Here is a 26,641-nt window from a genome sequence, read left to right on the forward strand (position 1 = left end):
CCACACACCACAATGAAGAAGAATCTGCACACCACAACGAAGACCCAGTGCGGCCAAAAAAAATCTGAATGGAGTATATTTCATATTACAAAATTTCAACTTAAAGAATAAATATAATTATCAGGCAACTCTAGAATGGTGAGTTGATTAGATTTATATTTTAAAGCAGAAATATAAAAGTAGAAAAAATATGTTTTGTATACAGGCAACTTTTCATGCTAAAGTAAGTATACTCATACAGAATAAAGAGACAATATCACTTGACAGTCAAATTGCTGATCTAATGACCAAGCAGTCTGCAATGATCCCTGTCACTATGAAAAAAAAGTGAAATCTAGTAAAATATTATAGTAAAAAGAAGTATGTACTTCAGATGATAAAGTTTTCAGAGACTCTCACAGTCAAATATTGACTGAACACCTATATGTGCCGGTCATTTCTATTTCTCTAGGTGCAAGGGATATAGTGGTAAACAGGAGAGAAAGAATCCATGACCATAAGAAGCTTCATTCTAATAATGGAGGCACTATACAATGGGGGAAAGACAGCCTCTTCAATAAATGGTGTTGAGAAAACTGGACAGCTACATGCAGAAGAATCGAACTGGACTACTTGCTTATACCATAAAAAATAAATTCAAAATGGATTAAAGGCTTAAGTGTTAAGTCCTGAAACCATAAAACTTCTAGAAGAAAACATAGATAGTAAGTTCTCTGACATCAGTCTTAGTAATTTTTTTTTTTTTTGGATATATCTCCTCAGGCAAGGGAAACAAAATCAAAAGTAAACAAATGGGACCACATCAAACTACAAAGCTTTTGCACAGCAAGGAAAACTATCAAAAACCCAAAAGGCCACCTACTGAATGGGAGAGGATACTTGCAAACAATACATCTGGTAAGGGGTTAATATCCAAAATATACAAAGAACCCATGCAACTCAACATCAACAAAACAAACAACCCGATTAAAAAATGGGCAAAGATCCTGGGTATTTACTCAAAGAAAACAAAAACACTAATTAGAAAAGATATATGCACCCCTATGCTCATTGCGGCATTATTTACAACAGCCAAAACATGGAAGCTACCAAAGTGCCCATCAACAGATAATGGATAAAGAAGATGTGGTATATACACACAGTGGAATATTAGCCATAAAAAAGAATGAAACCTTGCCATCTATGACAACATGGATGGAACCAGAGGGTATTATGCTAAGTGAAATAAGTCAGACAGAGAAAGACGAATACTGTATGACTTCACTTATAGGTGGAATCTAAAAAACAAAACAAATGAACATATAACAAAACAGAAACAGAGTTACAGACAAAGAGAATGAACAGGTGGTTACCACAGGGGAAGCGGGTAGGGAAAGAAATAGGTGAGGGAGATTAAGAGGTACAAACTTCCAGCAGCAAAATAAATGAGTCACAGGTATGAAATGTGCAGTACGGGGAATACAGTCAATAACTGTAATATCTTTGTATGGTGACACACTGTAACTAGACTTATCTGGTGATCATTTGAGTTGTATAGAAATATCGAATCACTATGTTGTGTAACAGGAACTAACATAGTGTTGTAGGTCAATTATACATCAAAAACAAACTCATTGAAAAAGAGATCAGATTTGTGATTAACAAAGGTAAGAGGTGGGGGGAGGGGGAATCGGACGAAGGCAGACAAAAAGTACAAACTTCCAGTTATAAGATAAATAAGTACTAGGGATATAATTTATAACATGATAAATTAACACTACTGTATGTTATATATGAAAGTTGTTAAGAGTAAATCTTAAGAATTTTCCTCACAAGGAAAAATTTTTTTTCTATTTCTTTAATTTTGTATCTGTATGAGATGATAGATGCTCACTAAACTTGTGATAATCATTTCACAATGTATCTAAGTCAAATCATTTTGTTGTACACCTTAAACTTACACAGTGCTATATGTCAATTATATCTCAATAAAGCTGGAAGAAAAAAAAGCTTCATTCTAGTGGGGAAAAGTGTATTAGGCAGACACACACCAATTAAGTAAGACAAAGATAAATGCTACGAAGATGATAAAAACGGGGTGATATGATCAAAGCCTTCTTAAAGGAAGGGCTTAGGGTAGACAGGGAAGAATTCTCTTGCAGAGGTAACATTTGAGTTGACACTTAATGATGAAGAGGCAATCATGTGCAGATCTGGGGGAAGCATGTTCCAAAAAGAAGGAGTAACGAGTGCAAAGGCCCTGAGAAATGGAAAAAAGTTCTGGCATAATCAAAGAACAGTTAGAAGGCCAATGTGTCTGGAGTATTTTGAATAACAGATTATATAAAGAGAGATGAGAAAGTAGAGAAAAGAAAGATTTTTATAGGGTCTTACTGGCCATGGTAAGTCATTTTGGTTGCAAAAGTGAGATTACTTGATTTATGCTGTAGAACAACGCTATCTAATAGAACTTCCTGAAATGTTCTATACCTGCTCTGCTCAGTTTGGTAGCCATAAGCGGCTACTGAGTATCTGAAATCTGCCTAGTGTGACCGAGGACTGACTTTAAATTTTTAATGTTAATTAATTTTCTTTTTAATTTTTAAAATTTATTTATTTATTTATTTTTGGTTGCATTGTGTCTTCGTTGCTGTGTGCAGGCTTTCTTTAATTGTGGCAAACGGGGTCTACTCTTTGTTGCGGTGCACAGGCTTCTCACTGCAGTGGCTTCTCTTGTTGTGGAGCACAGGCTCTAGGTGCGTGGGCTTCAGTAGCTGTGGCACATGGGCTCAGTAGTTGTGGTGCATGGGCTTAGTTGCTCCGTGGCATGTGGGATCTTCCCGGACCAGGGCTCGAACCGGTGTCCCCTGCATTGGCAGCATATTGCTAACCACTGCGCCACCAGGGAAGTCCCATAATGTTAATTTAAATAGTCACATATGGTTAATGGCTACCATACTGAACAGTGCAACTCTAGAAAGATTGCTCTGGCTGCAGTGTGGAGAATGGATTACAGTAAAGCCAAGAGCGGAAGCAAGGCAACCAGGACAGAAGATATTACAACAGCCCAGAAAAAAAACCCTTGAGAAAAAAAGGATTGGTATAAGAAATACAGATTTGATAGTTATCCAAATGGCCAAATGAGAAAAAAGTTAAATTTAGAGAATTTAAAGAACAGTGCTCACCAATCATTTCTACAATACTAAGAACTGCATTTCCAGCAAACTTCACTATAGATATTCTGCCTAAAAATTAGTTTCTGGAAATTATTTAGTAATTGGTGGGGGTAGCAGACTACATATTTTATGCCAGAAAAGCACAGCTTGATATTTTCTCCAGTCTCCACTGATGATCTATTGAAACAAAAGGGCAAATTCAACATATGGAGACTCTTCAGGGTCTGTGTGTCCATCTGGGCTGACAACGAGCAGGATGAAGGATCCAAAAAACTTTTGGTCCAACTAAGGATCTAATTTTGCCTCAACGTTCAGCCTAATAAAAAGGCAGGTTCTCAAGGCTCTCCAAATGTGGCACTGCCATGTAAGCACAGTATTTTATTTTAATAGTTTTTAAAGATAGATTTTATTTTCTAGAGCAGTTTTAGATTCACAGCAAAACTGAGAAGATAGAGATTTCCCATATTCCTCTAGCCCCATAGTATTTTATTTTTATGACAACATAAAATCATAGCTCCTTGATCAATAGCTATTATCAAAAGCAATTACTATGGGACCTCCCTGGTGGTGCAGTGGTTAAGAATCCACCTGCCAATGCAGGGGACATGGGTTCGATCCCTGGTTCGGGAAGATCCCACATGCCGTGGAGCAACTAAGCCCATGTGCCAAAGCTACTGAGCCTGCGATCTAGAGTCCACGAGCTACAACTATTGAAGCCCGTGCGCCTAGAGCCCGTGCTCCACAACAAAAGCCATTTGAATGAGATGCCTGCGCACTGCAACGAAGAGGAGCCCACGCTCGCCACGACTAGAGAAAGCCTGTGCGCAGCAACAAAGACCCAATGCAGCCAAAAATAATAAATAAATAAGTAAATTTAAAAAATAAATTTAAAAAAGCAATTACTATTTAATTAGTTAAGTTATTCATTGTTTGAAGTGGAAAATATACAAATCTAGAGGTCACTAGTTTATAAATATATTTACTATAAGATTGATCAAGATGACTAGTTAGATCCTCATTAGATAGACATGACAAAAATAAAATCTTAAAAGTAAACCCAAAGGAAAAAATTTCTCTCCTGCTTATGCAAGCATATTTTTCTACGAACTACTTAAGAATTTTAGAAATAAATGATAAACTGAAAGGGGAGGGTTGGGTAATTTTATTTTATTTTATTTTATTTTTATTTTTATTTTTATTTATTTATTTTTTTTTGCGGTACGCGGGCCTCTCACTGTTGTGGCCTCTCCCATTGCGGAGCACAGGCTCCGGACGCGCAGGCTCAGCGGCCATGGCTCACGGGCCCAGCCGCTCCGCGGCATGTGGGATCCTCCCAGACCGGGGCACGAACCCACGTCCCCTGCATCGGCAGGCGGACTCTCAACCACTGCGCCACCAGGGAAGCCCTGGGTAATTTTAAAAAAAGACTGGTGGGCTTTTAAAAAAATTGTGGTGAAATATATAACATGAAATTTGTCATATTAACCATTCTTAAATGTACAGCTTGGTGGTATTAATTATATTTACCATGTTTACAACCATCACCACCATGCATTTCCATAACTTTTCATCACCCCAAACACACACTATAATACACAATAGCTTCCCATTCTCTCCTTACACCCCCCAGCTCCTGGTAACCTTTAATCTATTTCTCGTTTCTATCAATTTGTCTATTCTAGGTATTTAAGTAAAATCATACAGTATTCTGTCTTTATATATCTGTCTTATTTCACTTAGAATATTACTTTCAAAATTCACCTATGTTGTAGCATACATCAAAACTGGCTGAATAATATTCCACTGTATATACAGTTGACCCTTGAACAACGTGACGGGGGGCAGGGGGTTAGGAACACTGACCCTCCAGGGCAATAAAAAAAAATCCACATATAACTTTACAGTCAGCCCTTTGTATCTGTGGATGCAACCAAGAGTAGACTGTGTAGTACTGTAGTATGTATGTACTGGAAAAAAAAAATCCGTGTATTAAGTGGACGCTCGCTGTTCAAACCCACGTTGTTTAAGGGTTCTTTTGTCGATGGATACTTGGGTCATTTCCACCTTCTGGCTAATGTGAAATATTCTGCAATGAACACTAACACACAGGTATCTGTTTGTGTCCCAGTTTTCAATTCTCTGCGATATTTATACCTAGGACTGAAATGGCTGGGTCATATGGTAATTTTTTTTGCTCAGCTTTTTAAGGAACCACCAAATATTCCAAAGCAGCTGCTCCATTTTACATTCCCATTAGCAATGCATGAGGATTCCAATTTCTCCATTCTTATTAACACTTATTTTGTTTCTTCCTTCCCTCCTTTCCTTCTTTGCTCTCCCTTCCCTCCCTCTCTTTTTCCTCCTTCCTTCCCTCCCCCCCTTTCGTTTTCTTTTCTTTTCTTTCTTACATTACAGCCAAACGGGCAGATGTGAAGTGGTATTTCATTGTTTTTGATTTGCATTTCCCTAATGACAAATGATGCTTATTGGCCATTTATCTATCTTCTTTGGAGAAATGTCTATTCAAATCCCTTACCCATTTTTAAATTGGGTTGATTGTTGTTGCTGAATCGTAGTACTTGAAATATTCTGAATACTAGACCCTTATTTGATATACGATTTACAAATATTTCTCCTATTCCATAGGCTGTCTTTTCACTTTCTTGATAATGTCCTCTATGTACAAAAGTTTTTAATATTGGTGAATTCCAATTCACCTGTGAACAGAGATAGTTTTACTTCTTTCTTTCCAACACGGATGCATTTAATTTAATTTTATTTTTGTCTAATTGCTTTGGCTAGAACTTTCAGGACAAAGATGAATATTAGTAGTGAAAGCAGGCATCCTTGTCATGTTCTTGATCTCAGGGAGAAAGATTTGAATATAATGTTAGCTGTGAGTTTTTCATAAATGCCTTTTATCATATTAAGGGAGGTTCCTCTATTCCTAGTTTTCTGAATGTTTCTATCATGAAAAGGTGCTGGATTTTGTCAAATGTCTTTTGTGTCAGTTGACATAACCATGGTTTTCACCCTTCATTCTACTAATGTGGTGTATACTGCATTAATTTTCTTACGTTGAATCACCTCTGCGTTCCTGGGATAAATCCCACTTAGTAATGGTGCATAATCCTTCTATATTCTATTGCATCCAATTTGCTAGTATTTTGTTGAGACTTCCTGCATTTATATTGATAGGAGATATTAGTCTGTAATTTTCTTTTCTTTTTTCTTCTCATGCCTTTTTTCTGGTTTCGATATAAGTTAATGATGGCCTCATAGAGTAAGTCAGGAAGTGTTCCTTCCTCTTGATTTTTTTTAAGACTTTGAGAAGAACTGGTGTTAATTCTTCTTTAATTTTTTTTAAAAATATTTATTTATTTATTTGGCTGCATCGGGTCTTAGTTGCAGCACGCACAATCTTCATTGTGGCAGCAGGATCTTTTGTTGCGGCAAAAGGGCTCTTCGTTGCAGTGCACGGGCTTCTCTCTAGCTGTGCTCAGGCTTAGTTGCCCCACAGCACATGGGATCTTAGTTCCTTGACCAGGGGTCGAACCTGCGTTCCCTGCATTGGAAGGCAGATTCTTAACCACTGGACCACCAGGGAAGTCCCTATCTTCTTTTAATGTTTGGTACAATTCACTACTGAAGTCTTCTGGTCTTGGACTTTTCTTTTTTGGAAGGTTTTTGATTACTGATTCAATCTCTTTGTTATAGGTTTGTTCAGAATTTTCATTTTTTTCTTGGGTCAGTTTAGGTAACTTGTGTATTTCTAAGAAATACCTGTCTGGTGTGGTTTTAATTTTAAGTGGGGAAGCAAAGCACTGTGAGATGTAGCAGATATTGCTGGCTCCCTAACCAAGTCATCTTTCCCATCTCATGCTTGTTGGCAGAACCCTGATTTTGTTAGGCACTGACCCCTTTCTCATAGGACTCATAAGTAAATCATGATTAGTTTAAGCCAATCCTAACATGGTGATCCCATTCAGATTGCCACTGATTGATTTAGAGGTCGACAAATGACCTAGCTCTGGTTAATGAGACTCAAGGGTACGTCAGCTAGGTGGTTTCTGAGAAAGGCTCCTTTGTCATTAGAGATAAAATATGGTCTTTCTTCTGCTGGACAATGTGGAATCTGCATGTGATACCTCAAACCACAGCAGCAGTCTTAAAATCACTGGGGATATTTAACCTCTATGAATTCTGAATTAACCCATCCTGGAGGTACTCGATTTTGTAGTATCTTTTTCATCAAATTCTTTGTATTTTTAGGGTGCTGTGTTTATGCAGAGGGCTACTATCTTATTTGCTATAATGGGTTTATGGCCTTTTTGTGGATTGTACATTTTATTATCAATATCCCTTTTGTATCAACTAATGGTTTTTATCCTGAATTCTGCTTTTATTGTTAATATTATTGTCTAGGGGTATTTTCTTTTAACAATATATAGCTGGGTTTCATTTTTTATTTATTTTATTTTTTTTAAAGAGTTGCTTTATTTTTTTATTTTTGGCTGCGTCGGGTCTTAGTTGTGGGATCTGCCTTGCACCATGTGGGATCTTTCGTTTGCAGTGCGTGGGCTCCAGAGCATGTGGGCTCTGTAGTTTGCAGCACACGGGCTCTCTAGTTGAGGAACGGGGGCTTAGCTGCCCCACAGCATGTGGGATCTTAGTTCCCCGATCAGGGATGGAACCCGCATCCCCTGCATTGGAAGGCAGATTCTTCACCACTGGACCACCAGGGAAGTCCCTGGGTTTCATTTTTTAACCTTCCTGGCAGTCGCTGTTTCTAGATAGGGGAATGGAGCCCATTTACATGGTCATAGTTATATTTGGTTTTAACTGTTTCACATTTTTCAGTTATCATACTTAGTTATTTCCTCTATTCTCTTTGCTTATCTATCTACCTTGGACAAGTTTCCAATCATTCTTACCCCTACTCCCACTATTCTAATTTAGAATGTCTATTGTATTTTTCCATTGGTCAATTTATTATATACCCCTCCCTAGCACTGACAATGTTTGAACATTAAATGATAGGCATTCATATTCCCCTTACCAAGATGAGACCTTTATAATACTTTCTTATACTACTACATTTTCCCAAATATGTATTTTTAAAATAGGCTATTATATAATATATGCCCAACAGCAAGCAACCTGAACATAATAACATGAGCCTCAATTTTCCATCCAAAAAGGTTTTTTGCCAACTTGAATACATCAAGTTTTAGGGATATATGTGATAACATTTTGAAATTTATAATATTTAAATCATCTTTATGTTATGTTATAGATACATATTTAAAATCTAAATTTTCAAAAATTAATTCTCCTTCTTATAATTTATGAAATGTTACCCAAACTATTCACATGCATCTTAAAACATTTATCTTCATCATCACCAAACTACTTCTGAGTCATCTAACAGTTTTTCAGAGTAAAACATTTTCACTTGCTTGAAAATCAGCACTTTTGAGTCTGGTATCATGTCCCTAGAAATGTTATCCAAAGGTACCAGCAATCATTTGCAAAGCATTAAGACAGTTGGGCTTTCCCATTCCACCTAAGACAAGTAGACACCCATAATCTCCACAACCAAACCACTTAATGCATCACATTTCAAAGTAATATCCAAGAAGCCAGTTTAAAGATATCTAACACAACTATAAGGTTATGACCCCTAGAATAATTCTAAATTTTGTGTTAAATTATGTTAAATTCCATTACTTCTGTAAAAAGAAAATTCTGCCAGGTGACCTCTATGAGCTTCCTGTTATTGGCACTGGCTGAGTTTCAGGCTAACATTTCTTTCCCAAACAGTACTTTGTTGTTCAAAACAAGAGACTTGAAAGAACATCACATAACATGAGGGACTTTGTAAGGCAACTCTTTTTTCAATTTTCAGGTGGAAAAAACACAAACAAACTTATCTTACATTTAATAGTATGTGGTAACTGAGAATTTCTGTCTTGTTATTTCTAAAATTTCCCTTTCATTTCCAGTTTGAAAAAAAATCCTTACATAAGACATATGACAAATTCACCACTTTCTCTTCATTCTTTCCACTCCATTACGTCCAACTATATATGACAATATTCACTGCTTACCACTGTTTCTACACCAGCTTCCCCTGTCTTGAGATTTGTTACTACTGAACTTTTATTTGGTCAGAGATATTCATTGACTATTTTCCTCAGATAAAGTACCTGGAGGTATATTTGGTTATCTACAAATTTGAAAAATCTGAATTTTATCCTAAAAGTTTGTGAAGTGCAGTATTTTCTCAGTAATTGAGATATTGCTCTTCTCTCTTAGCTTCTAACTCCTATTTATCCTTGGATTTCAAGAAATTCACGTGCTTCGGGCTCAAGATTCTTTTTCAATCTAGATTCAAGTCTTTTCCCTCCAGTTCAGGAAGTTCCATTTTTCACTTAAAATCCCCCAAATACACCAAAATAATAATTGTGGTTATTTCTAGGCAGCAGGGTTACAGATAATATTTATTTTCTTCTTCATAGTTTTCTGTATGTTTTCAATTTGTTTGGTAATAGACACGCACATGAGCAGAACAAACAAAGCTATTAAATAGAAAGCAAGTAAACGAAACTAGGCAGAGACTTCAACGAATAAAACAAAGACTGAGAAATGGTACCAGGTATAACAAGAAGAGTCTCTGATATTTGCTCTATACTGCTTCCATGCCAGCCCCAGATTAGAAAATGGTTTTGTGCTACTAAAGTTAAAAACACCCTGTTACATTAGGCTCAAAGCTCCTGGGATTGGCTAAAGGATTTCATTAGTATCTGTTCTCCAAAATAATCCTCTCCCAAATCAGTTAAAAGCTAAGTAAGAATAATTTAATATTTTTTCAAAAAATACTACTATAATAATAAAAATTATCTTAACATCTGTAATGGCCAAGAATTTAGCAAGCAAAGCTGTGTAGAAGCAAATTTTATTTTGAAATTTAAAATTCTTAAGAACAAGATGTCTAGGTATGTAGGCAGTAAGCTGGTATAAATAGTTTTGTTTCTTGGCCCAGGTATTTTCCTATTCACATGTGCTTGTTCTGAAAACAGCCCGAGCACTCACAGTATTTACAGTTACCTGTCCAATATTCCCCTCTCCTCCTTCCTTAATGTAGACCCGTGAGTTCATTTGGGGCAGCAAAATGCACAGTTAAAAATGTTTTGCTCTCCAGACCACCTTATACTGGTTGGAGGATGTGCAGAATGTGTCCCAGTTTCCCAGTTTCAAAGAGAGGTAATAAGTAAAGAAGATAAGGCTAGGCCTCTGGGAAAGCTATTTTTTCTTACTGAAAAAAAAAAAAAGGAAAAGGAAGCAGACTCAGCGGGCATGAGCCCTTTGCCCTTCTCCTTGCCCGTAGCATTTGCAAACATAATGACGTGAGCTACATGCTAAAGATGACAAAATAGGAAAAAGAAGAGGAGTCCTGGTCCTTTGAGAAAACTAAATCTTTTGGTTATATTAATGCAAAATTTATATAAGAGACTTAAAATCAGACAGATAGGAGAAATGTTAGTTATCTGGATGGAATAAATTTTCTGACTTTGTGCATAAAAAGCAAGCACTTACAAGAAGAAAATGTTTTACCTTTTGGTCAAAAGACTGCTTGCAGTGAAAGAGCAATCTACAATGAAATCATACAAAATGGGTTTTCTGGGGCTTCCCTGGTGGCGCAGTGGTTGAGAGTCCGCCTGCCGATGCAGGGGACATGGGTTCGTGCCCCGGTCAGGGAAGATCCCACATGCCATGGAGTGGCTGGGCCCGTGAGCTATGGCCGCTGAGCCTGAGCGTCCGGAGCCTGTGCTCCGCAACGGGAGAGGCCACAACAGTGAGAGACCCATGTACCGTTAAAAAAAAAAAAAAAAAAAAAAAGGTTCTTGTGGACACAAAATGGGTTTTCTGTTCTAAATTAACTAGTTCATACACAAAGAAACATTTAGCTAGCCCCTAAAATCCCTATGAGATAGTCTAGTCTTCTATTCCTAGGATGGGCAGAAGTGGGGAGGAAAGATGACACAGATTGTCAGTACTACAAACTACAGGTCCAGTACCAAGCCTTTTATAGTTTCTGTGCACAAGTATTACTATAATTTATCATAAATATCTGTGGGAAATTATCCTAAGCTTCTAAAATATTATTTATAATTAAGTTTGCACATTATAAAATTAACTTCAGGATTTGAATGTTTGTCTAACACAGGTAAGCCCTGTATAAAATGGAGTAATAACCTCAAAAGATTGAGCAGAGAGAGCTTTAGTCAACAGTAGCATAAATCAACAATGGTTTTATATAGAAGAACCTGTATTCTAGCTCTGAAGAAGTGCAGATTTAATTAACTCATCTCTAAGGTACAAAAAAAAATATGACCCCTTATTCAAAAAAATAGAAGACTATAAATTCAATAAACTGACCAGACTCTAGTTAATTTAGGACAAAGAATTATTTTGTTATTTTTTCAACTTTATTTCGATTTCCCCTTAGTTTCATAAAAAAATTCTTTTTAAGAAATGTCAAATCAAATGGGGCGGACAGAGAGAAAACCTACAGAAAATAGCTAAAACTAAACGTTACATATACAAAAAAAAGACAGTAAAATCAAAGAGTTACTTCTGTATCTGCTTGCCTTTCATTTAAGTACATCTGTTAAAAAAATGTATTTTAAAGAAAGTTAGGGGGACTTCCCTGGCTGTCCAGTGGTTAAGACTTCGCCTTCCAATGCAGGGGTGTGGGTTCAATCCCTGGTCAGGGAGCTAAGATCCCAGGTGCCTCGCAGCCAAAAATCCAAAACATAAGACAGAAGCAATACTATAACAAATTCAATAAAGATTTTAAAAATGGTCCACATCAAAAAAAAAAAAAAAAAAAAAAGAAAGGTTAGGGACTTCCCTGGTGGTCCAGTGGCTAAGACTCCATGCTCCCAATGCAGGGGGCCTGGGTTCGATCCCTGGTCAGGGAACTAGATCCCACATGCTGCAACTAAAAACAAAAGATCCCACATGCCACAACTAAAGATCCCACCACACACCTCAACGAAGATCCCGCAAGCAGCAACAAAGATTCCCGCGTGCCGCAACTAAGACCCCATGCAGCCAAATAAATAATAAATAAAGATTTTTTTTAAGAAAAGGTTATTTAGGGGCTTCCCTGGTGGCGCAGTGCTTGAGAGTCCGCCTGTCGATGCAGGGGATGTGGGTTCGTGCCCCGGTCCGGGAAGATCCCACATGCCACGGAGCGGCTGGGCCCGTGAGCCATGGCCGTTGAACCTGCGCGTCCGGAGCCTGTGCTCCGCAACGGGAGAGCCCACAACAGTGAGAGGCCCGCGTACCGCAAAAAAAAAAAAAAAAAGGTTATTTAGAAGTAAAATATTAATCAGGTTATGTACAATTCCAAAAATGTAAACGGAGCACAGTAAAAACAAAACAAAACACACACACACACACACAAAAAACCAAGAAGGGACTTCCCTCATGGCACAGTGGTCAAGAATCTGCCTGCCAATGCAGGGGACACTGGTTTGATCCCTGGTCCAGGAAGATCCCACATGCCACGGAGCAACTAAACCCGTGTGCCACAACTGAGCTCGCATGCCACAACTACTGAAGCCCGTGCTCTACAACGAGAAGCCGCCGCAAGGAGAAGCCCACACACCGCAACAAAGAGTAGCCCCCGCTCGCTGCACTAGAGAAAGCCTGCACGCAGCAACAAAGACCCAACACAGCCTAAAATAAATAAATATTTTTTAAAAAGCCACTAATACCATTACAGCATGTAATTAAAGGACTGTTCCAACTCACCTCACACAACATTCTACTGCACGAAACCAATGAAGCATCTCATCATGTAGAGTACACAACTGAAGGCAAGACAGGAAAACTTTCTCAGCATCACTGTACCAGCCTGCATCTGAAAGAAAGCCACCTAAGGGACAAGAAAAACCAAAAGCTTTAGATAATATAATAAATCACTTGAAAGCTAAAATGACATGCTTACAATGATTATTACCTAAAATGAAAAAACCCCTGTTTAGTCTGAAACAAAGATACTAACTGTGAAATTTAAAAAAAAAAAAAAAGGAACTTTCAAACTAGGGAAATTAGATCAAAGTTGAGACCCTGAATAAGGAGTAAAGAGTTTTTGTTTTGTTTTGTTTTTTTACTTTCGGCTGCATTGGGTCTTCATTGCTGCACGCGGGCTTTCTCTAGCTGCGGTGAGCAGGGGCTACTCTTTGTTGCGGTGCGCGGGCTTCTTGCTGCGGTGGCTTCTCTTGCTGTGGAGCACAGGCTCTAGGTGCGCAGGCTTCAGTAGTTGTGGCACACGGGCTCAGTAGCTGTGGCGCACAGGCTTAGGTGCTCGGCGGCATGTGGGATCTTCCCCGACCAGGGATCGAACCCGTGTCCCCTGCATTGGCAGGCGGATTCTTAACCACTGTGCCACCAGGGAAGTCCCAGGAGTCAAGGGTTTTAGCCTTGGGCTTCCCTGGTGGTGCAGTGGTTAAGAATCCGCTTGCCAATGCAGGGGACACGGGTTCGATCCCTGGTCCGGGAAGATCCCACATGCCTCGGAGCGACTAAGCCCGTGTGCCACAACTACTGAGCCTGCACTCTAGAGCCCGCAAGCCACAACTACTGAGCTCACTCGCCACAGCTACTAAGCCCGTGCACCTAGAGCCCGTGCTCTGAAGCAAGAGAAACCACCGCAACGAGAAGCCCACGCACAGCAACAAAGAGTAGCCCCTGCTCGCTGCAACTAGAGAAAGCCAGCACATCAACGAAGACCCAGTGCACACCAAAATAAGTAAAATAAATAAATTAAAAAAAAAAAGTTTTAGCCCTCTAAATGTACTTCATCGCCTCAGAGTTGACATTTTCCAGCTCATTAGCCACTATAATTAGTGATTTGTCTAACATTTTAATCATGCAGGGTAAACATAACTTTCCAATCTCTCCATACCCAATCCCAAAGAGGATAAAGACATCTGAATAAACTTAATCTTCTTAGCATAACAGCACATCACAGAGGTTACACAGATGAAAGGGACAGTAGTGCTTGCTCATCTTAATGTTTTTTTAGCAAAAAATTAAACTGCTGTCCTCCAACAGTCGTAATGCATGGGGCATATGGGCCTCATTTCCTTAGGACACTGTCCATCTTTTTAGAGGCTCCTGACCCCCTCCTAATAGTTTAATACATTTTTTGATAGTGTCAACTAATCTTAATAGCGTCAATAGTATCTGGGTCAAGAAAAAATATATTTTGCTCAGACTGGTGTTTCATGTTTGATCAAAGCTATAGGAAGTGAAACAAATATTTTAACTGGAGAGAAGTGTGCTTTAGAACACTTTTTTATCCCCCCAAATATGACATTTTAGGGTCCTCACTGAATGACTGGAATAATGAGATTATAATATTCATATGAAGCAACCTCCTACTCATTATCTCAACATATTGTGCACTGTGCTGGGTTATTAGGCTGTTATCTCTCAGCTTCAAACCAACCCTTCTAGACTTTTATGACGCTGGGCTAGGACTCTATAACCACATTTCTCCTCTGCCAGCTGGCTCCCTAGTAGTCTCTACCAAAGAAGGCACGAGAGAGAAAGACTGTAAGACTGGAGAAGTAAGAGACACTCCCTGATAGCTTCCAGTTTCTGCCAGCAATGCCCCTGCTAACAGCAGTGTCCCAGGGTAATGTTTCTTTACTCTGGCAGTGGCAATTCATCTCAGTAAGCCAATTCCAGCTGCAGTTTTCCAACACTTACAGAACCTGATTCACAGCACCCCATCGGAGAGGCACCAGTACCAGCCAGTCGGGTGTCCCTCCTAGAGGTCGGGATTCTAGACCCACGAGCTCCCTTCTCAGAAATCTGAGGCACCTCTACCAGCCAAGCAGCATCCCAGCTCTGCGAGGTACCTCCTCAAGCTTCTTTTTTTTTTTTTTTCTTTTGGCCACGCCATGCAGCTTGTGGGATCTTAGTTCCCTGACCAGGGACTGAACGCTGTGAAAATACTAAAGACCTTTAAATTATATACTTTAAATGGGTGCACTGTATGGTATGTGAATTATATCTCAATAAAGCTGTTATTTTTTAAAAGTTTCCATCATGTATACTTCTGGTATGAAGGGTTTTCAGTGTTTTGGTAATTTTAGGATCAAGACTGATAATATAACTGAATCTGTTAGGACTTGGTTCTAACTCCAAGATACTTGTTCCATCTGGCTCCTTACAGTAGCCAGACGGGTACAAGTGAAGAGACAACAGAGGACCTCAGTGAACATTAGCCTTCCTGCCTTTCATCTTCCTCGATACTAAACATCTCCCACATAGATTTTTACATGACTACCTAGGACTAAATGGATGTCAATATTAACATTCATCTAGGTCACAAACACTCTATTAAGAAACATTCTTTAGTCACAATTCTTTGTTGCAATTTATATTCCACAGGACTATCAAAGGACAAATGCTGAAGGTTGTTTTCGGAAAAGAATGTTCTTAAGTTCCTCCAAGCAAACTGTCTATGACCACTACAAAAAAAAATTTTTTTTCCTAATACTGAAGGAAATGATCATGAAAACTTGGCAAAGAAAGTAAATGTGCACGTGCCAAAGAGAGAGAGAGAGAGAAAACATGCACACACACACATTAATGTGAGAAGTTAAAAATGAAAGGTAGGGCTTCCCTGGTGGCTCAGTGGTTAAGAATCCACCTGCCAATGCAGGGGACACGGGTTCAAGCCCTTGTCCGGGAAGATCCTACATGCTGTGGAGCGACTAAGCCCGTGCGCTGCTACTGAAGCCCGTGCGCCTAGAGCCCGTGCTCTGCAACAAGAGGAGCCACCACAATGAGAAGCCCGCGCACCGCAACAAAGAGTAGCCCCCCACTCCCCGCAACTAGAGAAAGCCTGCGTGCAGCAACAAAGACCCAACGCAGCCAAAAATAAATAAATAAAATAAATAAATTTATAAAATAAAAAAATGGGCAGAGGATCTGAATAGACATTCTTCCAAAAAAGACATACAGATGGCCAATAGATACATGAAAAGATGCTCCACAACACTAATCATCAGGGAAATGCAAATCAAAACCACAATGAGGTACCACCTCACACCTGTCAGGATGGCTGTCATCACCAGAAAACAACAAATAACGAGTGTTCGCGAGGGTGTGGAGACAAGGGAACCCTCCTGCAGTGCTGGTGGGGCTGTAAGCTGGCACAGCCACTATGGAGAACCGTGTGGACGTTGCTCAAAAAATTTAATGTAGAACTGCCACATGATCTAGCAACTTCACTTCTGGGTATTTATCCAAAAAAGGCAAAAACACTAACTCAAAAAAGATATATGCACCTCAATGTTCAGTGAAGCATTATTTATAATAGCCAAGATATGTAAGCAACCTAAATGTCCATCAATAGATGAATGAACGGATAAAGAAGGTGTGAGATATATTTATACACACAACAGTGGAATATTACCCAACCACAAAAATTAAACATAAAAAAAGAAGAAAAGAAATCTTGTGACAACACAGATGGATCTAGAGGGTATCATGCTAAGTGAAATAAGTCAGACAGAGAAAGACAAATACCGTATGATCTCACTTATACGTCGACTCTAAAAATCAAAACAAACAAAACAAAATGAAAATAGACTCGTAGATACAGAGACCAAACAGTTGGTTGCCAGAGAAAGGAGGTGAGGTGTGGGGTGAAATAGGTGAAGGGGGTTAAGAGGTCTGAGCCTCCAGTTAGAAAATAAATAAGCCATGGGAATGTAATATACAGCCTAAGGAACATGGTCAATAATATCGTAATAACTTTATACAGGGACTATACTTGTCGTGGCAATCATTTCATAAAGTATGCAAATTCCAAATCACTATGCAGTACACCTGAAACCAACATAATACTGTATGTCAACTACTTTTAAATAAAACACGCACACACACACAAATGAGTATATGTAAAAACCAATGAAAGTTAAATAAGGTCTATAGTCTAGGTAACAGTATTAAACCAGTATCAATTTCCTGGTTTTGATATTGTCTGTAAATCTACAATCATTTCAAAATAAAAATTTTTCCAAAAACAAAGTAAAAAGGTAGCAATAACTTGAATAAATAATTGCCTGAGACATACTTATCTATGTAGATTTGTAAAAGCCATACTAAAATGTTATGCAAACATTAAATGATATTTTTCTATGTGTGTAGCATACAAAACCTTTTCAGAATCCTTTTCCATTTATGTTTTTAGAATTCTCATACCCATGAGGAAATGGAGATTTACCCTCATTTTAGAGATGGGAAAACTGAGGTCCCAAAAGGATTAAGTCCCATGTCACAACACACAGTAAGCTGGTGAAAGAGGTTGGTAGCAGCTTGACATGGTAGAAAGGTAAGTGGTTCGGAATCACAGGGCCACAGGATTCTAAACTCAGCTCCATTACTATGTGACTTGAGCAAGTTACTCAACTTTTCTGAGTCCGTTTCCTCATTTCTAAAACTCTATGAATACCTTCACATCATTGGAATGTCATGAGGATTTTCTCGAAAGACAGCATTTAGATACATAGTATCGTACTTAGCACAAAGTTAATGTTTAATATACCACATCTAGTTCTTCTCATAACCTCCCATGTTGTCCTTGGGAATGTCCTGTGAGAATCCTTTAATGCCAGCAGGCTTAGTTCTGAGTCACGTTACAGGACAAAACACCCCTCTGTTTTACCATGACTTACCTAAAACAAAGCCAACCTGAATGGCTTTTTCCTTGACTGCAGCATCGGATTCCGCTATGTAAGAGCACCGTCTACTGAATGAGTAGGCTAACACTGAAGCAACTTTCACACCATGATCCATCAAAGCCTGGAAACAGTGATGAAGCAAATGTCTGCAAGAGAAGGAAAAGGTCGTTTTTGTTTTTAGAAAGGTAACATATTTTGTCCTTTGAGCAAGTGCTAACTTTCACGCACATTGTTCCTTCCTGCCTCGGGTAATCTGCACGTGCTGTTCCTTCTACCTGAAAAAGCTCTTCACCACCACCACCTAGTTCTCTCCCCTAAATCGCTTAGACTTCAGCTCAAATGTCACTTCCTCCAGGAGATCCTCCCTGTCTCCTGTCTCTCTCTCTTCACCAGCCTGATGGGGCCATGGTAGGCCTATCCCAGGATCCCCAAGGACCTGGTAGGTTATGTTACGGCGTTTACTCTTCTATCTAGAAGAGGACAGGGAGTCACCGAAGCGTTGCCGGCCAGGAGAGATCAAATATGCTGGTAGGTGTGGAGCTCAGAGAATTAGGAACAGCAGCAAGCAGCTTACTTGGGACACAGATGACCCTTGCTCAACAAACAGTGGCCTCATCCTACCTCCCCAGGGTACCTCCAGTAATTCCCTACGGTAGTGTTTTCCAGAATGGGGCATGACTATCACTAGGGGCTCTAGGCACAATTTTAGTGGCATATAACCAAACATGTTTCAAAGATTAACATATTTCTTTCAATGGGGATTCAAAAATAAAACTTGCAATCTAAAAAAAGAAAAAAGAAAGTGCTAACTTGCTCTTTTGAAGTAACAGTACCATTATTTTCAAAGATGGAATAAGATAAAAAGCAACTGTTTGCCTTATGAATTATGAGGTCATAATAATTCACAATTTAGCCTAGTATCTTTTACTCAGTGGATCACTGAATGATTCTGTATATGTAAGCTGATGACAATGAAGGATGAAAACAACTTCTAACATCAATCTTAAAAACCAAATTGTCTTGTAATTCAACAATGACCCAATTAAAAAATGGGCAATAGATTTGAACAGAGATTCCTCCAAAGAAAATATACAAAGGCCAATAAGCACAAGAAAAGATGCTCAATATCATTAGTGATTAGGGAAATGCAAATCAAACTCACAATGAGATACGACTTCACACTATCTAGGATGGCTATAATACTACTTGTTAAAAAACAGTTGATGGCAAGGATATGGAAAAATTGGAACCCTCATACGTTGGTAATAGGGACATAGTGGGTTGGCCAAAGGTTCATTTGGTTGTTTCCGTAAGATGGCTCTAGCAGCACTTAGTTGTCTTTAGCTTCATTCAAAACAATTTTGTTAGACTGTATGTGACAGCTGTCATATCAGTGTGCATTTAAAAAAACACATCAAAATTGGTGAATTTTTGTGTAGCCATTTTAATATTGAAGATGGAAGAAAAAAAGCAACATTTTCAGCATATTATGCTTTACTATTTCAAGAAAAGTAAAAACGCAACTGAAACACAAAAAAATATTTGTGCAGTATATGGAAAAGGTGCTATGACTGATTGAACATGTCCAAAGTGGTTTGCGAAGTTTCGTGCTGGAGATTTCTCACTGGATAATGTTCCACAGTTGGGTAGACCAGTTGAAGTTGAAAGCAATCAAATCGAGACATTGATTGAGAACAATCAACGTTATATGGTGCGGGACATAGCTAACATACTCAAAACATCCAAATCAAGCGTTGAAAATCATTTGTACCAGCTTGGTTATATTAATTGCTTTGATGTTTGGGTTCCACATAAGTTAAGAAAAAAAAACCTTCTTGACTGTATTTCTGCATGGATTCTCTACTTAAATGTAATGAGAAAATGTTCTGTTTTTAAAACAAATTGTGATGGGTGATGAAAAGTGGATACTGTACAATAACCTGGAACGGAAGAGATCATGGGGCAAGCGAAATGAACCACCATCAACCAAACCAAAGTCCGATCTTCACCCAAGGAAGGTGTGCTGTGTATATGGTGGGATTGGAAGGGAGTCCTCTATTATGAGCTCCAAGACCGCATGTCTCTTTGATGACCAGGCAAAAACTGTTACAGCTTGGCTGGGAAGTTCTGATTCATCCGCTGTATTCACCAGACATTGCACCTTCAGATTTCCATTTATTTCTGTCTTTACAAAATTCTCTTAATGGAAAAACTTTCAATTCCCTGGGAGACAGTAAAAGGCACCTGGAGCAGTTCTTTGCTCAAAAAGATACAAAGTTTTGAGAAGATGGAATTATGAAGTTGCCTGAAAAATGGCAGAAGATAGTGGAACAAAATGGTGAATATGTTGTTTAATAAAGTTTTTGGTGAAAATGAAAAATGTGTCTTTTACTTTTACTTAAAAACCAAAGTCACTTTTTTGGCCAACCCAATAAAATGGTGCAGCTGCTGTGGGAAACAATTTAGGAGTTACTCAAAAAGTTAAACCTAGGTTTACCCTAGTTATATATACATACAAGAGAACTGAAAATATACATCCACACACAATCTTGTCCATGAGCATTCATAGCAGCATTATTCATAATGGCCAAAAGGTAGAAACAACCCAAATGTTCACCAACAGATGACTAGATAACCAAAACATAGTATATCCACACAATGGAAAATTGATACAAACAACAGCCATGAATGAACCTTGAAAACATTATAGGTAAAATCCAGTCACGAAAGACCACATACTGTATAGTTCCATTTATATGAAATATCTAGAGCAGATAAACCCAGAAACAGAGAGTAGATTAATGGTAGGCTAGAGACCAGGGGTAAGGGGAAATAGGGAGTGACTGTTAATGGGTACAGGGTTTCTTTTGGGGATGATGAAAGTTTTCTAGAATTAGATAGTGGTGATAGTTGCAAAAATTTGTGAATATACTAAAAACTAATGAATTGTACAGTTTAAAATGATGAATTTATGGTATGTGAATTATCTCAATAAAAAAACTGCTTTAAACAAAATTGTAAATAACCAAGTCACTGCTTTGCATAAAGGGGGAAAAAAGTCAAACTACATGCGTTTAGTTTCACAAATATATTAAACACTTACCAAGGGATCTGGACTTGGTAAAAAGATAACCTGAGAGATGAAAGAGAGGTAGTCCACTAAATCTTTATAATGGCCATCTTTAGAACTGCATAGAGAAATTCAAATCCTAGAAAGCTAACCTTTTCCAAGAGTAAAGAATTTCTTTAAAAAGTTTTTCTATGGCCTTCTTGTCCCAAAATGAAGCTCTCATCTATTATTTTTTAACAGATTAATTTTTAATTAGTCAACTAACCAAGAAATTTCTCTTAGGCTTAGTACACAGGTCACATCCAAAGGGATCCCTAATCAATGAAATCATGTTAATTTGTTAACATGTTACTTGTTGATTATTTTATCTTCTCTTTCTAAAATACAAACTCCATGACGAAGAGACCTTGTAAAACATTCACTGCTGTAACCCCAGCATCTAGAATAGTACTTGACATATACTACGCATTCTAACAAGTATTTACTTAACTTGGCAACATTCAAATTAGAGATTAACAATATTTTGTAAAACTACATTCTTATTTTCCCAGAAATGTAGGTTCGGAAAAAGAAATGGCATTTCAAGCAAATTTAGGCAAGAATGCTGAAGAGAACAGCAAGGACAATCAAAGGCCATGTCACCTACATCCACATGTAACTCCTACTACATAATAGCCAGAACGGGGAAGATGAATTCAGTCTTTCTTGAACACAAAACGCAAAGGTGGTACTGATGGTTTCAAAACAATATGAATGTACTTACTGCTACTGAACTGTACACTTAAAATATGGTCACAGTGGTAAAATTCAGATATGTACAGTTTACCACAACTGTTACAAAGTGAGTTTACCTTTTATCCAAAGCTCTCAATACTTTAGCAAAAACTTCCAGTTCACAAAATTCACTGCCCAGTTGACATAAGCGTCCCTGTTGGTACAGCTGAAATTAAAAACAAACAAAAAAAGATAACATTTAAAATTTTTAATTTAATTTCAATTTCTACTTTACTTATGAATATAATTTGATGGAGTTAATATTTGATGAATTTATGACTATTACTCAAAGTGAAGATTACACAGTAATATCAGGGAAGATGCTTATGCTAAGAGAAATGTAACGCTAAGTTAACAAATCTCTATAATTCATAGAGAACACTTTAATAGTTGTATATAATATTTAGAAATTAATATTTGTATAATAGTATATGGTACATGCTAAGTACTAAAAAGTGCTATATAATTACTTTATTTATTAAACACTAAAAACAGTTATACTCAGGACTTCCCTCGTGGAACAGGGGTTAAGAATCCGCCAGCCAATGCAGGGGACATGGTTCGATCCCTGGTCCGGGAATATCTCACATGTTGCAGAGCAACTAAGCCCGTGCGCCACAACTACTGAGTCCGCGTGCCACAACTACTGAAGTCGGAGTGGCTAGAGCCCATGCTCCACAACAAAGAGAAGCCACCGCAATGAGAAGCCCACACACCACAACGAAGAATAGCCGCTGCTCGCCGCAACTAGAAAAAGCCCACGCACAGCAACGAAGACCCAATGCAGCCAAAAAATAAACAGATAAATTGATTAAAAAAGAACAATTAGGGCTTCCCTGGTGGCACAGCGGTTGAGAGTCTGCCTGCCGATGCAGGGGACACGGGTTCGTGCCCCGGTCCGGGAAGATCCCACATGCCACGGAGCAGCTGGGCCCGTGAGCCATGGCCGCTGAGCCTGTGTGTCCGGAGCCTGTGCTCCACAACGGGAGAGGCCACAACAGTGAAAGGCCCACGTACGGCAAAAAAAAAAAAAAAAAAAAAAAGAACAATTATATTCAAGAAACTAAACTTTCTTTTTTAAACTTTTTTTTAAAAACAAAACTGGGTAAAGTAAAATTATCAAAATGATATCAAAGATAATATCTAGAAGCCAGAACTGGTCACTAGGCCCCACTAAGGGCTCTTCAGACCACAAAAACCTCAGTTCAGTTCCAGGCATGAAACTTCACAAGCAGACTAACAGTAAATTATATCTAAAGTAATCCAGCATGGCAGGATTTCTGATCATGTCACAATCATTTATGCCTTTTGCTTGACTTTTTTTTTTCTTTAACATCTTTATTGGAGTGTAATTGCTTTACAATGTCCTGTTGGTTTCTGCTGTGTAACAAAAGTGAATCAGCTATATGTATACATATATCACCACATCCCCTCCCTCTTGCATCTCCCTCCCACCTTCCCTGTCTTACCCCTCTAGGTGGTCACAAAGCACCGAGCTGATCTCCCTGTGCGATGCAGCTGCTTCCCACTAACTACCTGTTTCACATTTGGCAGTGTATATATGTCCATGCCACTCTCTCACTTTGTCACAGCTTACCCTTCCCCTTCCCTGTGTCCTCAAGTCCATTTTCTACATCTGTGTCTTTATTCCTGTCCTGACCTAGGTTCATTAGAACCTTTTTTTTTTTTTTAGATTCCACATATATGTGTTAGCATACGGTATTTGTTTTTCCCTTTTTGAATTACTTCACTCTGTATGACAGACTCTAAGTCCTTCCAACTCACTACAACTAGTTCAATTTCGTTTCTTTTTACGGCTGGGTAATATTCCATTGTATATATGTACCACATCTTCTTTGTCTATTCATCTGTTGATGGACACTTAGGTTGCTTCCATGTCCCAGCTATTGTAAATAGAGCTGCAATGAACACTGGTACATGACTCTTTTTGAATTATGGTTTTCTCAGGGTACAGGCCCAGTAGTGGGATTTCTGGGTCATATGGTAGTTCTATTTTTAGTTTTTTAAAGAACCTCCATAGTGTTCTCCGTGACTGTATCAATTTACATTCCTACCAACAGTGCAAGAGGGTTCCCTTTTCTCCACACCCTCACCAGCATTTATTGTTTGTAGATTTTTTGATGATAGCCATTCTGACCCCTGTGAGGTGATACCTCACTGTAGTTTTGATTTGCATTTCTCTAATGATTAGTGATGTTGAGCATCTTTTCATGTGTTTGTTGGCAATCTGTATATCTTCTATGCAGAAATGTCTATTTAGGTCTTCTACCCATTTCTGGATTGGGTTCTTTGTTTTTTTGATATTGAGCTGCTTGTATATTTTGGAGATTAATCCTTTGTCAGTTGCTTCACTTGCAAATATTTTCTCCCATTCTGAGGGTTGTCTTTTTGTCTTGTTTATGGTTTCCTTTGCTGTGCAAAAGCTTTTAAGTTTCATTAGGTCCCATTTGTTTATTTTTGTTTTTATTTCCATTTCTCTAGGAGGTGGGTCAAAAAGGATCTTGCTGTGATTTCCGTCATAGAGTGTTCTGCCTATGTTTTCCTCTAAGAGTTTTATAGTGTCTGGCCTTACATTTAGGTCTTTAATCCATTTTGAGTTTATTTTTGTGTATGGTGTTAGGAAGTGTTCTAATTTCATTCTTTTACATGTAACTGTCCAGATTTCCCAGCATCACTTACTGAAGAGGTTGTCTTTTCTCCACTGTATGTTCTTGCCTCCTTTACCAACGATAAGACCCATATGTGCAAGGATTTATCTCTGGGCTTTATATCCTGTTCATTGATCTGTATTTCTCTTTTGTTGCAGTACCATACTGTCTTGATTACTGTAGCTTTGTAGTATAGTCTGAAGTCCGGGAGCCTGATTCCTCCAGCTCCGTTTTTTTTCCTCAAGATTGCTTTGGCTATTCGGGGTCTTTTGTATTTCCATACAAATTGTGGAGTTTTTTGTTCTAGTTCTGTGAAAAATGCCATTGGTAGTTTGATAGGGATTGCACTGAATCTGTAGATCGCTTTGGGTAGTATAGTCATTTTCACAATGCTGATTCTTCCAATCCAAGAACATGGTATATCTCTCTGTTTGTATCATCTTTAATTTCTTTTATCAGTGTCTTGTAGTTTTCTGCATACAGGTCTTTTGTCTCCTTAGGTAGGTTTATTCCGAGGTATTTTATTCTTTTTGTTGCAATGGTAAATGGGAGTGTTTCCCTAATTTCTTTCAGATTTTTCGTCGTTAGCGTATAGGAATGCAAGAGATGTGTGCATTAATTTTGTATCCTGCTACTTTACCAAATTCATTGATTAGCTCTAGTAGTTTTCTGGTAGCATCTTTAGGACTCTCTATGTATAGTATCATGTCATCTTCAAACAGTGACAGTTTAACTTCTTCTTTTCCAATTTGGATTCCTTTTATTTCTTTTGCTTCTCTGATTGCCATGGCTAAAACTTCCAAAACTATGTTGAATAACAGTGGTGAGAGTGGACATCCTTGTCTTGTTCCTCATCTTAGAGGAAATGGTTTCAGTTTTTTACCACTGAGAACGATGTTGGCTGCGCGTTTGTCATATATGGCCTTTATTATGTTGAGGTAGGTTCCCTCTATGCCCACTTTCTGGAGAGTTTTTTATCATAAATCGGTGCTGAATTCTGTCAAAAGCTTTTTCTGCTTCTATTGAGATTATCATATGGTTTTTATCCTTCAGTTTGTTAATATGGTGTATCACACTGATTGATTTGGTATATTGAAGAATCCTTGCATTCCTGGGATAAACCCCACTTGATCATGGTGTATGATCCTTTTAATGTGCGGTTGGATTCTGTTGGTTAATATTTTGAGGATTTTTGCATCTATGTTCATCAGCGATATTGGCCTGTAGTTTTCTCTTTTTTGTGACATCTTTGTCTGGTTTTGGTATCAGGGTGATGGTGGCCTCATAGAATGAGTTTGGGAGTGTTCCTCCCTCTGCTATATTTTGGAAGAGTTTGAGAAGGATAGGTGTTAGCTCTTCTCTAAATGTTTGATAGAATTCACCTGTGAAGCCATCTGGTCCTGGGCTTTTGTTTGTTGGAAGATTTTTAAGCACAGTCTCAATTTCAGTGCTCGTGATTGGTCTGTTTTTATTTTCTGTTTCTTCCTGGTTCAGTCTCGGAAGGTTGTGGTTTTCTAAGAATTTGTCCATTTCTTCCAGGTTGTCCATTTTATTGGCATAGAGTTGCTTGTAGTAATCTCTCATGATCCTTTGTATTTCTGCAGTGTCAGTTGTTACTTCTCCTTTTTCATTTCTAATTCTACTGATTTGAGTCTTCTCCCTTTTTTTCTTGATGAGCCTGGCTAATGGTTTATCAATTTTGTTTATCTTCTCAAAGAACCAGCTTTTAGTTTTATTCATCTTTGCTACTGTTTCCTTCATTTCTTTTTCATTTATTTCTGATCTGATCTTTATGATTTCTTTCCTCCTGCTAACTTTGGGGGTTTTTTGTTCTTCTTTCTCTAATTGCTTTAGGTGCAAGGTTAGGTTGTTTATTTGGGATGTTTCTTGTTTCTTGAGGTAGGATTGTATTGCTATAAACTTCCCTCTTAGAACTGCTTTTGCTGCATCCCATAGGTTTTGGGTCGTCGTGTTTTCATTGTCATCTGTTTCTAGGTATTTTTTGATTTCCTCAGTGATCTCTTACATTATTTAGTAGTATATTGTTTAGCCTCCATGTGTTTGTATTTTTTACAGTTTTTTTTCCTGTATTGATATCTAGTCTCACAGCGTTGTGGTCGGAAAAGATACTTGATATGATTTCAATTTTCTTAAATTTACCAAGGCTTGATTTGTGACCCAATATATGATCTATCC

The 26,641-nt window shown here is 38.2% G+C and overlaps 1 protein-coding gene across 1 annotated transcript in view; it reads right to left on the reverse strand.

The window, feature by feature from the left end:
- The window catches only part of APPBP2 (amyloid beta precursor protein binding protein 2), a 63,662-nt gene that overhangs the window by 19,390 nt on the left and 17,631 nt on the right, over nt 1-26,641 (reverse strand). The window contains exons 2-4 of the mRNA XM_082603200.1: nt 21,854-21,942; nt 17,927-18,078; nt 12,981-13,104 (exon numbers count right to left, since the gene is read on the reverse strand). Coding sequence (XP_082459326.1) covers nt 12,981-13,104; nt 17,927-18,078; nt 21,854-21,942 — 365 coding nt within the window. The remainder of the gene's footprint in view (nt 1-12,980; nt 13,105-17,926; nt 18,079-21,853; nt 21,943-26,641) is intronic.

Source organism: Mesoplodon mirus (genome assembly GCF_964341445.2).
Source record: "Mesoplodon mirus genome assembly, chromosome: 18".
Taxonomy (NCBI): Eukaryota; Metazoa; Chordata; class Mammalia; order Artiodactyla; family Ziphiidae; genus Mesoplodon; species Mesoplodon mirus.